Source organism: Pagrus pagrus (genome assembly GCF_965226575.1).
Source record: "Pagrus pagrus genome assembly, chromosome: 17".
Taxonomy (NCBI): domain Eukaryota; kingdom Metazoa; phylum Chordata; class Actinopteri; order Spariformes; family Sparidae; genus Pagrus; species Pagrus pagrus.
Window position 1 is genome coordinate 21,272,140 of NC_140201.1, and position 13,515 is coordinate 21,285,654.

The 13,515-nt window shown below is 42.1% G+C and overlaps 1 protein-coding gene across 2 annotated transcripts; it reads left to right on the top strand.

Moving 5' to 3' along the window:
• The first annotated feature begins 381 nt into the window (after positions 1-381).
• ldlrap1a (low density lipoprotein receptor adaptor protein 1a) lies at positions 382-13,509 on the top strand. Of its 2 annotated transcripts, XM_084380161.1 has the most exons (10): positions 382-589; positions 6,919-7,061; positions 7,614-7,726; positions 7,910-8,024; positions 8,791-8,863; positions 9,069-9,164; positions 9,872-9,999; positions 10,593-10,627; positions 10,925-10,956; positions 13,339-13,509. In XM_084380161.1, exons 1-10 carry the CDS (start codon positions 505-507, stop codon positions 13,383-13,385), a joined length of 867 nt encoding a protein of 288 aa, XP_084236287.1. In that variant the 5' UTR covers positions 382-504; the 3' UTR covers positions 13,386-13,509. The 2 variants fall into 2 exon arrangements, with proteins under 2 accessions (XP_084236287.1, XP_084236286.1); XM_084380160.1 differs by lacking the exon at positions 10,925-10,956.
• Positions 13,510-13,515: the final 6 nt, after the last annotated feature.

A 13,515-nucleotide genomic window follows, 5' to 3' on the forward strand; every position in this document is an offset into this window, starting at 1 on the left:
ATATATGTATATATATATATATATATATATATATATTTAAGTTTCTGATGAAGGTTTTCATGGCTGCCACTACTTAAATGTGACATCTCAACAACTATGCTGCATTCACGTGTAATGAAATAATTAGCCTTTTGAAAAAATTGTCAGAAAAGTGGTTAAAATAGCAGTTAAAGTGTTGTGGAGACTTTAGCTTACTACTTTGTAGGCATAAATATACCACAACAAAGACCTAATACACGATATACAATAATAAAAAATACAGCTCTGATTAAAAGACACACACTTGAACCGTGACGGTGTCTATCATGTCCCATTTGACCCAAATGCAGCACTACCTCTTGTGTTCAGCTCGCTCACGTGCGTTGAGCTCGTAAATAGCGGGGTTTCTGACAGCACGGGAAGGCAGCACAAGTCCATCCTCCCCATCAGCAGTCTGGTCAACAACATTTCTCCTCAGGGCTCCGCAGCAAACTTCAGCGACTCTCTGCTCTTCACAACACCGACATGGATGCCCTCAAGTCGGCTGGGAGAGCTATTATCCGGAGCCCGAGCATGGCGAAACAGTCGTGGACCGCCGGCAGACACAGAAGTAAGTCAAAACTAGAAATTGCGTTTCTAACCGTTAGCTGTGTTTTCCAGTTCAACCGTGCCGAAGTTGACTTTTGTTTCCCGCTGTGACCGTCTCACCTCAACTACCACAACTACAACGACTCAACATAACATTTATCCATATAACTTTATCTAACTTTAACGTTTTGTTTCAAGAACGAAAACACCAAAATAATATGATGTTACCGGTGTTGGGCTGACGCAACAAAGTTCAAAAGATGAGGTTGGACATCTTTTAAACTCTTTTTGTTTGACAGAAGCTCAGAACTCCACTAGGAAAACTGCTAATTTAAGAAACGCCTTTCTCTCTCGAAAGTCTGAGATGTTTACGGGGAAATATGTCAGTTTGGCGTCCTGCGGAGATTGTGCAAATCTGCTCGTTTGCATTGCGGTTCACCCAGTTCGAGGAATTTTCCGGAAATAAATGTTTTTGGGTTTTTTTCAGCCAGGCACAGTAAATAGTACCAACAAAAATAATCACACTCCATTAAGGAAAACTTACTATCGTGAAATATTCGACATTGTGCCCCTCTTAATGGTATGCTGTTATAAGAAAAGATGTTAAGGCTGTAAGAATAACCCTTTCAAGGCTGTGACACTTTACTTTATCGCCTTCCTTGTTATTTTACTCACAACAGCTGCAGTGTTTTGGATTTGTGGATAATCCCAGTCTTCCAGGACACCCTCCCACCAGAGGAAGTGCAGAGGTCAGGGTCATTGCCAGAACTTACAGTGATTTTTTTGTGTCTTGCTCAAGGGTCCTTCAGCAGTTTAGGAGCTTGTCCACACCGCAACATTAACATGAAACTCCTTTACAGCACTCGGGTGCCCATTGTCGGACTCAAGGGCCACTTTGTAAGCTAAATCTCACTTGATCCCGGCTGTAAAGTTCTGGGGGAATGACCGGGGTGGCTTAGGCAGCCTGAAAGCTCCCCTGCCTGTAACCATGAGGACAAGGCAGGAATGCTGCAAGTCAGTCAGTGCATGGCCCCGGTTGGCGTGAATTCAAGCTGGTCTATTTTAAATTCCTTCGGAAAGGGTACAGTATGTGATCATTAGAAAATACAGCGTGGATTACATAAATATCCCCCATTACTATGTAACCTTAGGAGCTTACCTGGAAGAATAGCAATGCCTCAGGAATTTGAGATTACACTCTTACGTGCTGAAACACATCTTGCCAGCACATTTTGGTAATAATGCATGAGGGTCAGATGATAATGTTGGTCCAACCTTTATTCCTTCTAAATGTGATCGTATATTTGCAATAAATACAATATATACAGTACATGACTAGTAAATTGACTTGGAAAATAAAGTTCACCCACCCACCCTAAAATTAGTTAGTTTATTCAGACTTTGGTGTTAGCATGAGGTTTTCTGCCCTTGATTTGGCTCTGACTCTGATCATTAGTTGAATTAAAAGCTTCCTGTAATTGCAGCTGGTGACCCACTTGTTATAGAAGTAGTGTATTGTAGTATAGATTACCAGGTCCTCTCTGGACTGCAGGCACACATTCCTCACCAGTGCTGACCCATATCGGCCATGCCGGACTTCCGCGTCTGACTCTGGCCTACGGGACCAAGTCCGGATCAGCCTACATTTCTATCTTCACAGGGAATTAATTCCACTTGGGGAGTCAGGTGAATGCAGTGAACTGACCTGACAGAAAAGCAACAGGGCTGCAGCACCTGCGGAGCAGCATTTTTCACAGATATCGCCTTTAATGGTGCCCTATAGGCTTAGCCACTCATCTTGCATACTGTGAGCGAGTTTGCATTGAGGAGAAACCTATTCAACCGCATGGAGACTGCCCTATTTTTAAATGGCAAAGGCCTCCCCGCTCCTTATCCACCTCTTTGCTCTCATTGCCCTGTCTCGGTCGCCCTAGACGACCCACAGCGGCACGCTGCCAGTGTGGAGGACCAGCCAGAGGGTGCTTGTCTGAAGCAAAGAGCCTTTTTCTAGGGAGGGACCTCCTCAAATGGAAGTATGTGGTTCTGCCCGCACACAGCGATGCTCAGTATGGCAGATCACCACCAGGGTGGGAATATTTCTACCCCATTATGAAGTTATTTCACCTCTTCTATTTAGGTGAGGAGTCTGACTACAAATGAGGCTTTTTCCTCTTCTGTTTCTATCGTTATTCTCTGCCATTACTGTCAGACTTTCCCATCCTCTTTGCTGCTTTGTGATGAAGCTGGTGATGAGAACTGTGTTCAATCAACTGACACACTCACATCAGTTAGAGACTCTGTCGGCAAAGATTGTATGTTTGATGGCTGCGAGAGCCAGTTGAGTTTGCTTCACGTCTGTCCATAATCAGAAGAAGACCCTAATGGAAGTAAGAACCACATGGGATTGATAAACTTCTCCCAAGTCTCAGATGCAGCAGGTGGTATCTGTTGTGACAGGCTGGATTCAAACTCACCGGCTCAGAGGATGGAAACATTGTTTTTAGATTAGAAGAAATGGAAGGCCACCAGTTAGACTCAAGAGACAGCAAGGCTGGCTCACACTGTGAGCACAGATACAGGACGATGCACCGCCAGACGATCATAGAACGAAGATTACAATATATTCAGTGCCTTGACCTATTGCATTAGTGCTGCAGATCTATTCAGAATGTGTCTGCACTTAATTATTACAATGAGGATAGATCAGCTGAGTGATTAAAGATTCCTTTTAGTGTTGAAATGAATTTATAAATCTGCATATAGGTTTCTGCATGTTGAGCTGGACCTCTGAAAACACTGGTTCAGCAGCTGCCACAATATCTGAGAAACCGTGAACGGTTAGCAGAAGTGACAGGTTGGTTTTTTTTTTTTTCAGAGCTGCAACAATTAATCAATTAGTTGTTAACTATTCAATTATTCACCGGTTACAGGACTCTCTACATTATAAAATGTAGTTGCACTGTCTGGAGCCATGAATTAGTTTGATTATCGGAGGTAGAAAGGTAGAAAAAGTCTAAATTCTCTGATTCCAGCTTCTCACAAATGTGCGACTGTGTGTTTCTGGTTTCTTTCCTCCTCTATGACAGTAAACTGAACATATTTTGGATTGTGGACAAAAGAGATTTTTATTTTAAAATGCATCACATCTCTAGTAGCAAAGAGAATAGTTACTCCAAAGTTAAGTGACTTGGTAAGATGGGTCTGTTTCACTTAGTAACAGTTCTGCAAGTTGTTTTTCTTTGATTTGTGCTCTGTTTATTCGGCTCCGGCCTGCTAAGTGAACTTGAAGCCAAATGCCTCTGAAATGTTTGTTTAACTTTGTATCTGCAGAGACATCCAGAGTAGCATGCTATGACTTTATACTTCTCTGCAACAGTAGGAACCCTGACATCAACTCAGATGAATTTGGAGTCCTTGACAGCAAATTTTGTAGCTGTGTGGGTGTAAACCAGTGGAGTTGAAAGAGAAGTTAAATGGTGGCAGCAGTGGTCCAAGTTTTAGGGCCACAGTTGGTGGTTTCCACAGTGATTCAGTGTTTGGTGGAGACCGACAAATCAGCCAGGACGTGAATTGCTTGTCAGTTGGAGCCTTTTGGATCAGTATGTTTTGTCACAGTGTACAACAAAGGCTTTTCTTACACTTTGATATATGAAATGGAAGCTCATCCATTAGTGTTGGGTTTGATGGATGACTGAGGAGCTGAGGACTGTGCTGTTGTCTTATCGCTCTCTTACATTTCCCTTTCTTTGTCTTTCTCTGCCTCTGTCATGTCAGACCCTTCCACTTACCTGCCATCAGAAAACTGTCTTTTCACACCCAGTAAATAATCTCCAACACTATAACAGATGGTGAGGTCAAGCTGTATTTACAGCAGGGTCACCTGGTTTTACTTGGTCTGTGTTCACACGTGCACACAGCTGTTTCCTTTCAGGTCGCTGACCTCGGATCAGAAAGCCCTCCACATTCTCTGGCCGAGCGGTGCCTGGTACCTGCTCTGCTGCTGTTTTCTCAGGATGGACTGCTTTGAAAACTTTATTGCAGATATGACATTGACCATTCACTGCTGCCCTTCCCTGTTATGATGGTTTTGACCTGACCATAGTTAGTCCAGAATAGTGTGGGAGGGTTTTAATGAACAGTCTGTAAAACCTGCAATTAAACCAGCTCCAGTGAAGACTTAAAGAGCTGTTAAAAGAAAAAAAGTTTTGTTGGTTTAAATGGAAAGTTTTGTTGGTCCATGATGTTTACTGCTGTTTCAGATGCACTTGACATTGAATACTTGTTTTTTTTTTATTGTTATGGATGGTGTTTTGACCTAAAAGCAAATCTTGGGCTCTAAAAATGGTGGTGTCTTTTGCCAAAACCTGTATTTTGAAATCTTGTTTGTGTCTATGTTGACATCAGGAGATGTCAATAATTGTTTTTCACAGTAAAAAGTGTTGTGCCAAATAACCACTTGGAGCCATAATGAAAGCCAGTAGGTAGCTATTAAAGAGCCAAAGCATCACTTGTTCCACCACTCTCATCTATTGAATTTGTAACTTTACATCTTTCAAAGTGGCATCAGGGCTTTTCGGCGTCCATGTTGCTCCCCATCTGTATTGTCATTGCCATACAGACCTAACAACAGCGGTGCTGCCACTTTTGGCAGTTGTCTCAAATTTATGAAAGGGTCTATGGCAACCTAACTTAGGAAATTCTTCAGTTGGGACTGAGTTGTAATAACTACATTCCTATGCAATGCAATTTGAAAACATGGTTCTGTAAACCCTTATTTCACCCTAAACTGAGATAAGATGGGATTTCAGACTTTCTGTGATGAGGCCCTGGGGTGTATCCCTCAAGGCTTTTACTAAAGGCAAGCGCAGTAGAACATGTTGTGTGTTGAGCATGTCATGAAGAATATAACCTCATGGCATCTTAAGGTTATCTACAAAACGGTATATAAACTTCTGATTATTTTCCTTGTCAGTGGCCTTGGTGCCATAGATGAGAATGTGGGTCGATGGGTTGGTCCAACAGTTTGGATGGATTCCCATGAAACTATTTGTACAAATATTGCCTGAGGATGAAGCACAGTGATCCCCGACTTTTCCTGTAGCGCAATCATGATGTGTTTATTTATTATTTTAAGTGAAATGTCTTTACAGCTATTGGATTGTCATGAAGGTTTTGTACCGATGTCTATGTTCCCCACAGAATCAGTGGTAACCATTTTGATGATTCCCCAAAGTTTCATAGCTGTACTTGTGTTTAGGGCTAATAAGCAAATATCAGCATGTTAACACACAAGTTTAAGATGGCAAAAGAGCTAAACATTATACCTGCAAACCATCAATCATTAACATTGTATTAACACTGCACGTGTATGTAACTGCAGTGGAGTAAAGCTGTTTAATTTTTTAAGAAATGTTGAAAGTTTTTGGTATGAAAATTGTCATATATCAGAATACTGAACTGGCCCTTTAAAGGGATTCTCTTTCAGCTGCAGTATTCCCTCACTCACAGTGTGTGTGTAAACATGTGTCTGCATGAGTATGTGGTATGCTCTACATCCCAGAGGAGGTAAATGCTCAGAGGATGAATTTCTAGGTAATAGTGGTGTTTTTCTGCTCTTGCCTTCCCTCACCCCTCTCCCCTCCTTTCTTTCTCAGAGGAAATCTGTGTAAACACAGCCAGCGGGTCACGGCCGGCCGGCACCGCACAAAAACTGATAAGAAACCACATGGAGATAGCAGCTGTTCCTTCAGCAGTTACAGTTCTTACACTCCTCGTTCTTCCTCAGCAAGGAGATCAGCCCTCCAACCTTTAAATTCTTTGAAAATGAACACAAAGTTGAGACAGTGACGCACTTTTTAGAGAGACATCTCTGGCCTAGTTTGCTCTTATGTTCCTCTCAGAAATGGAAACCACACTTTCCTCTTATCACAGTATGTCAGAGTCCATGTATACTGACTCCTAACTCTTTGCCTTTTAATTGTCAAGTCCTATAAGTTGTTTTCTGATTTGAAATATTTACTTTACGTCGACTGTACCTCTGACCTAGATACCCTGTTTTTGCCTTTGCTCTTCAGGGAGAGATCAAATGAAATGGCTCTACTTTAAGTTCAACTTAGGCTGTTTACATTTCCTCTGATTTCTGTTTTTCTCAAGCTGTTTGAATGTTCTTTCCGACTAATTTTATTTATTTTGGCTCACAGAGGGGAAAAGCAGGCGAGTCAGCTGCAAAGCTGTAACCAACACATATTTGATGTTTTTTAACTTGATGAATGGGAATAACCAGAACCTTTCCTGTTCAATCCATCAATTTATTGACCCACTTTTTCTCTGAAAATGTGTTTTTCTCCACAGAGCTTCCGGAGAACTGGACGGACACGCGAGAGACCATCTTAGAGGGCATGACCTTTAACCTTCGTCACCTCGGCATGACACTGGTGGACCAGCCCAAGGGAGAGGAGCTGTCGGCTGCTGCAGTGAAGAGGATTGTTGCCACGGTGAGAGCTGGAGTGACGATGACAATGTCAACAGGATTATTGCTTCTGTATTTACTCTTTATGATATTTACTTATAAAACATTTTAAAAAATGATCAACAGAATATAAAGAAATAGAAGTGTCTTTGTAGTGTGTTGCAGACACATCTACTGAGGTTTGTGTGCTACATGTAGCCCCACCGGTACAAGGCTTCTGTGCTAGTGGTGTTAAGACAAACACTTCCTCATTGCTCCGAGCTCCCAGTCTGGGCATACTCGAGACAGATAATAGGACAGCTAGCTTCATGGCTAACTGAGCCAACAAGCTACAGTTGGCAGAAAGTTGGCGGAAATGCACTGAGCATCTCACATCACTAAGATATGGTTTATATGCCCAGTGTGACAGTTTATCAAGTTGATTATTAAGAAAATTAAGCTACAATTTTGCCCCTTCAGACTTAATAAAGTCAGATAAAAGTTGTCTATATGTAAGTACTCTATATACTGTACCTGATCTTATAGTTCAACACACTAACATGCAGTAAAACAAACTTCTCTTTTGTTTCTGTAACAGGCTAAAGCCAGTGGGAAGAAGCCTCAGAAGGTTGCTCTCAAGGTTTCCCCTCAGGGGATCGTCCTGCACGACAGCTTGACCAATAAACTCCTGGAAAACGTCTCCATATACAGGTAGATGCATAGCAGCACAGGTGTTGCAGATAAATGTCAAGTTAACAATGTTGTTGCACTTTAGAAGTGCACAACCTTATAAGACCGTTTCCTTGTGATTGATGTGGCATGTGACCCCACCCTGTGAACTTCCTTTGACCTGTTATTTTTCTGTTTCTCTAATGCGACACCTCTGGCATACAGGATATCGTACTGCACGGTGGACAAACTGCACGATAAAGTGTTTGCTTATATCGCACAAAACACCCTCAATGGGACCCTGGAGTGCCACGCCTACCTCTGCTCCAAGAGGAAAGTGGTGAGTTGTTTGACTGCAGTCAGAGATAAATGCAGTGCAGTGGTTTCTAACTTGGTCAGCATCAGCGTGTTATGAATTGCTACCTCTAAGACTTAAGTGTACCTTTTTTCTTTTTCCTCTTTTTGTGGTTGGGTTGATGATCTAATGTTTAATTTCACTTCTTCTATCGCTCTCGGTCCATTTTAAAGCAATGCTATGTTTGTTTGCACGTACAACATCCAGCAAGTGCTTTTTATTCATCAATTTGTTTTTGATCCAAAGCACTTTTTGCAATAGACACCATGTCTCCTGCTCTAAGTCTGTGTCTTCCTGACACCACGGCTCTCCTTTCTACTCGTGCCCCATTCTTAAAGTGGAAACCTCAGAAGTCTCGCTCCTCGAGCCGTCTGTCATCTTCCTGCGTGTGTGTGTGTGTGCGTGTGCGTGTGTGTGTGTGTGCGTGTGCGTGTGTGTGTGTGTGTGTGTGTGTGTGTGTGTGTGTGTGTGTTGAAAAGCAGAAGGGCACTTTTCCTCTCATCTTACCTGCTTCCACAGTCATCGCCCTCTCTCCCAGGATAACATAATAATACCTTACTTCCTTAATACTTGCCTACTCTCCTATCATGAGACAGTGGTGTTGACCTCCCTCTGTCCTCTACAACTCTCTCAAATTAAAAAGACTGTGCTTTCATTGTGACACATTTTAAATATGTCTGCTTCCCATCGCTTTCCAGATTCAGTGAATACTTAGCCAAGTAACAAAGTGTGTTTTCTTCCTGTCCTCCAGGCTCAGGCAGTGGCTCTGACAGTAGCCCAGGCCTTCACAGTAGCGTTTGAACTCTGGCAAGTAGCCAAAGAAGGTAGGAACTGCACCACTCATCCCCCAAGTTCCTGAAATGACACAGAGACAAGAGCACTGTCTGCGTGGGCCTTGTTTTATCAGTGTCTGAGACTGCTTATGTTTGTACAGAATCAGCCTTGATGCTCCAAGGACATAGATATGAGCTGTGAGGTTGCAGTAAACAAGTTGTGACCTGCTTGTGTTACGTCTCGTTTCTATTCTAGAAAAAGGGAAAAGAGCAAAGTCTGGGTCAGCTGGAGAAGGCAGCAGTAGTTCCCGTTCAGAGAGGTCCAACAGCTTGGGGAGCCTGAAAGGGACAGGTGAAAAAAACACACACAAAAAAAAAAAAAAAAATACTCTGAGCCGCATCAATGTTTTTTAATATTCATTTAATAAAGTCTGAGCTGAGCGGTGAAAGTTTGACACTGTAGATAGAATTTGTAATTACTTATTGATGTTGTCCGTTTTCTGATTTTGTTTTGGCGGGGACATCATTTTAAGGTCACACTGCTAACATTTTTATGTAGACACATCATTGAAAAACAAACACATCTACAGAGGTTGTAGAAAGATGCAGATTAAAAGTAAATATCCATCAAAAGTGGTAAAAAGTATCTCTTGACTTCTGCATACTGTAGAAGCAATGCTAACGTTAGCTAGCTTGCCTCAGCAATGCTAACGTTAGTTTAATAGCATTAGCAACATTAGGTAGTGCAACAAACTGGCAACCATTCGATGGGGCAGATGATCTGTACAACAGCGGCCATGTGATGTGAATGCAATGGTGGGGGAGGGGGTGGAATGCCACATTTATAGGCTGAGTGTTATCAATAACACCATTTTTAAAGAAGACCTAAAAGTACACCTCATGATTGAATCGCTACACACAATCAAATCAATCCCACACAACCATCAAAACAGACAAAATGTGCCAGAGGACTAAAATTACATTTTACATTCTGTGCACACAGATCCCCTGTGGGTGCTACAACAGTAATATGTTGTCCTTTCTTCTCCTCTCATGCAGATGTTGCCACAGACAACCTATTGGACTTTGACGACAGTGTGAATGTGGTGGTTGAGACCAATGGGAATGTAGGGGAGGATCAGCTGGATAATCACAGGCCGTCTGAGACCAATAATAATGCTGCCTGGGTAAGACCCTCATCTTCTGCTCTGGCTCTGATTCTATGTTGTAACGTTGGACAAAGTGTAGCAGCAGCTTTTTAATCATGGTTGAAAATATAGAGAGCTAACATTAGTTTAGAAATGGAGTTTAAACTGACGAGTAGCTTCCAGCACAACACAGATGTTCTAGAGAGGCTCTTTAAAACCCATAAAATGATATTACATTTGAATATGTCAAGCTCCTGATGCAAATCTTTAAACCTACCATTGAACCTAATCTTATCTTTTTTAAAATGCTAAATGTAGATTACCCCAGCTCACTCTGATAACCATATTCCTATGTAAAACCTACGTCTGCATGGGTCCACATACTTACTACTTACTTCAAAGGTCTGAAAAACCATTAAACTTAAGTGTCTGATACCTGTAGACATCCAGAAGTAACATGCGATTTCTTTGATTAAGTTTTAATAGGTCTAACATAAAGTCTTACATGAAACATCTTGTTTTATGACATACTGTGTTTTATATAATAATCACTAGGCGAATTCTTCTTCTTCTTCTTCTTCTTCTTCTTCTTCTTCTTCTTCTTCTTCTGCTTCTTCTGCTTCTTCTGCTAGGAAATCGAAGATGGTTTGGATGAAGCCTTCTCCAGGTGAGAGTTTGTCTAAGTAGTTTTATGAACTGAAATGAATGCCAGTTGATTCTCTCTGCTGCTTGTTTGAAGCGAACTCTGCCTTGTTAAATCCCTCAGTTTGCTGTACTTCATTCTCATACTGCTTGGCTCTCCAGCGCCACTTAGTGATGATTTCTATGTACTGCAGAATGCAAATCCTTCGCTCTGATTGTATAGAAAGTGAGGGGAAAGAGGGGAAACTATACAATCACTGAGAGATAATTTGATCGCTACACTTTCAACTGTCTTCAATCTATTGTGTGTTTGTGTCTCCAGCTGTGCTCTGGATAGCTATGGTTCATATCCAGGTAAAGTTGTGTACCACTGTGACTTTAGTGTAGTAGTCCTAATTACTAACCTAACCTTAATCCATTCCATACAATCACTGCCAAACCTAATAGCTCTGTTCACAGGTCAGTAATGTATGTGTAGTGTGGAGTAGCTTCCTGTTTCCTTTATTTCCTCCCAGATTGGAAAAAAATGTCGACTGGGTTCAGTGGAGAGAGCTGATTCAAAGTATTGAGTTTCAGTCAGAGTGAAAAATGCCGTCGTCCCCACCCATCCCATCATCACCAAAAATTGCTTCTCCCCCCTCCCTTTTTATAGTCTGTGTTTGTTTTTCATTGAATAGACTGAATGAGAGGATGTGAGTCCACTACACTCTCTGGGCTCTGTTGTGCAGTTATCAAGTTTGTGGTTGCTGCTGTAAAAGTGGAGCAGTGGGTCACTAGAACCGCAGATCAAGCTCGAGGGAAGTGAACATCTTGGAGTAATCCTTTTGACCTCTGCTCGGATCTTTGTATACATTATTATCCCAGAGACAAACGGCAGTTCACAGCCAAACTGAGGGACTGTAATTAGAGGAGACTGATAGTCTAGTTATACAAACACGTCTGGGAGGCTGAGCTGCTGCATTAAAATCACTGTCTGACCCCAGCTTTAAAGTGATGAGCTCAGGAGCAACATCTACTCTGCTTAAGTGATATCACGCCTGAGGTCCAGTGAAGATGAAGAGAGGGGAGAGAAGATTTAGAAACTAGAAGAGACAGCTGGCCTTCTGTTATCTAGAAAGCTACTTACCCACCTTCCTTGACTTTAGATATCCTTTTATTTCTATGTATTTATTAATTTGTTTGTTTGACCGCACCTTTGCTCAGCCAAGAAGATAATTACAGCCTCCCAGGCCTGCTCATTGTGAGCCACCGTGTGTCTAACACTTTGTCTTAATGAGTCTCAGTCTTTGGTTTCTGTGCAGAACATTTTAATCACCTTTTCTCGAGGAGGATTTTTGATTTCCTTTGGAAGAAAACACATTTTCATCCTACACCATTTTGGCTAGTCGTGATTGTGTCATAACTGTCATTCTGCTGTGTTAAAGGATAAGGCTGGGGCTGTTCTGTATTTCCCTAACTGTCAACAACCTCCAGAAAAAGACTTAAACCTCCAATTAATTGATCCCACAAACAAATATTGTCTGTGTATACAACGCCTGATATATCTTGGTCCTCTGTGAGCTTCACTGTTGTCCAAACCCCTCAGTTAGCCACAGTATTACTGAGGGATGAACCTGTCCAGCGCCTGTGCTCTGTTAAACGCCTCTGTAGCCACAGAGCCAACACAAAGAGACTCTGGGTGCTTTTTATTATGCAAACGTTATCTCCTTGCATCTTAGCTCCTCCCAGTGAGGATACACCTGTGAGTATTTGCTCTGAGCTCCTCCAGAAGCCTGCTTGCTTCCTGTCCTGTTAAGGTGCATTTAAAGGATTGGAAGATGATGGTGGAGGACGAATGATTTTTGGGTCAGGAGAGGAGAGAGGACATGAGGAAGAATAAGTTAGCATAATGAAAACCACCAACAGAAAGGGCTTTTGTCCTCTGGCCATCAGGAGCATGAACTCTGACCTTTTGCTTATCTTACATCTGTCAGGTCCATTGTGTTCCAGGAATCCCTTCCACTGCCCTGCACATTGCAATGTAAATTTTTTATGTAGAATGTTGTGTTTGTTTTTGTAATCATTATTTTTCACACTAGTCTTTTAGCACTACCTATAGAAGCAGGCCACATTGCGTTTCACTACGTGCTATATCTAAACCTTAGCATCCTAAATACTTGCTTGTGCACCAAAAGTCCGTCTGTGGCTTAAGACACGATTTAGTCATGCTCGTGTAACATTTGCTGAAAACTGGTGGTCAGTTGACTGATCAGTGTCATGTTAGACAATAGGGCTTATTGTTAATTTAGTGTTAAATATTCTGCCTCTCTAACATTTATCAGTGTTGAAAATTAAGTGTTGGAAAAACACATTTTAGGTATAATTGCAACAAACGTGAGTGTATCAACAGTGGAATGTTTTAATCTGTAACGGCAACAGCCCCAAAAATCAAGTCGGGCTCAACTATAGACTACTGAGCAGTTTGTGAGCCATTTGTGTCATCAGCAGGAGGCAATAAACATCAGTTTGGATGCCAAAGACAGGGTTTCTTTGTATTAGAGGTATTGAGAGATGGACTAACCCCTGTTGGTTTTGGTCTATCAGTGGGATTTGGTGACAATATTGACAAATAGGAAAAGATAATGGAATAAAACCAGCCTTGTCCTAATAAGGTTTAGCATTTTTTACTCTGGACCAGAGCTCTTTCTGAGTCTCTTCTCTGTTCATCCATTAATCTTTTCTCCTCTGTCTCCTCAGCCTGGCAGTGTCGCGTACTAACCCCCAGGTCCTGGACATTGGGGTGACGCCCCAGGACTGGCTCACCGAACCCGACTGGGACAGCACCAATGGAAACACTCCCAGCGGTCTCAGCCCGTTCGGGAACGACATCTTCGGCTTCTGACCAGCACGACGAACGCAACAGAGAGAGACAAC

Excerpts from the sequence above, each read along its gene's own strand:
- ldlrap1a (XM_084380160.1), top strand. The coding sequence starts at position 505 with ATGGATGCCCTCAAGTCGGCTGGGAGAGCTATTATCCGGAGCCCGAGC. Across the intron at positions 7,062-7,613 it reads TGAAGAGGATTGTTGCCACG|GCTAAAGCCAGTGGGAAGAA; the intron begins GTGAGAGCTGGA and ends TTTCTGTAACAG. Across the intron at positions 10,628-13,338 it reads TTGGATGAAGCCTTCTCCAG|CCTGGCAGTGTCGCGTACTA; the intron begins GTGAGAGTTTGT and ends CTGTCTCCTCAG.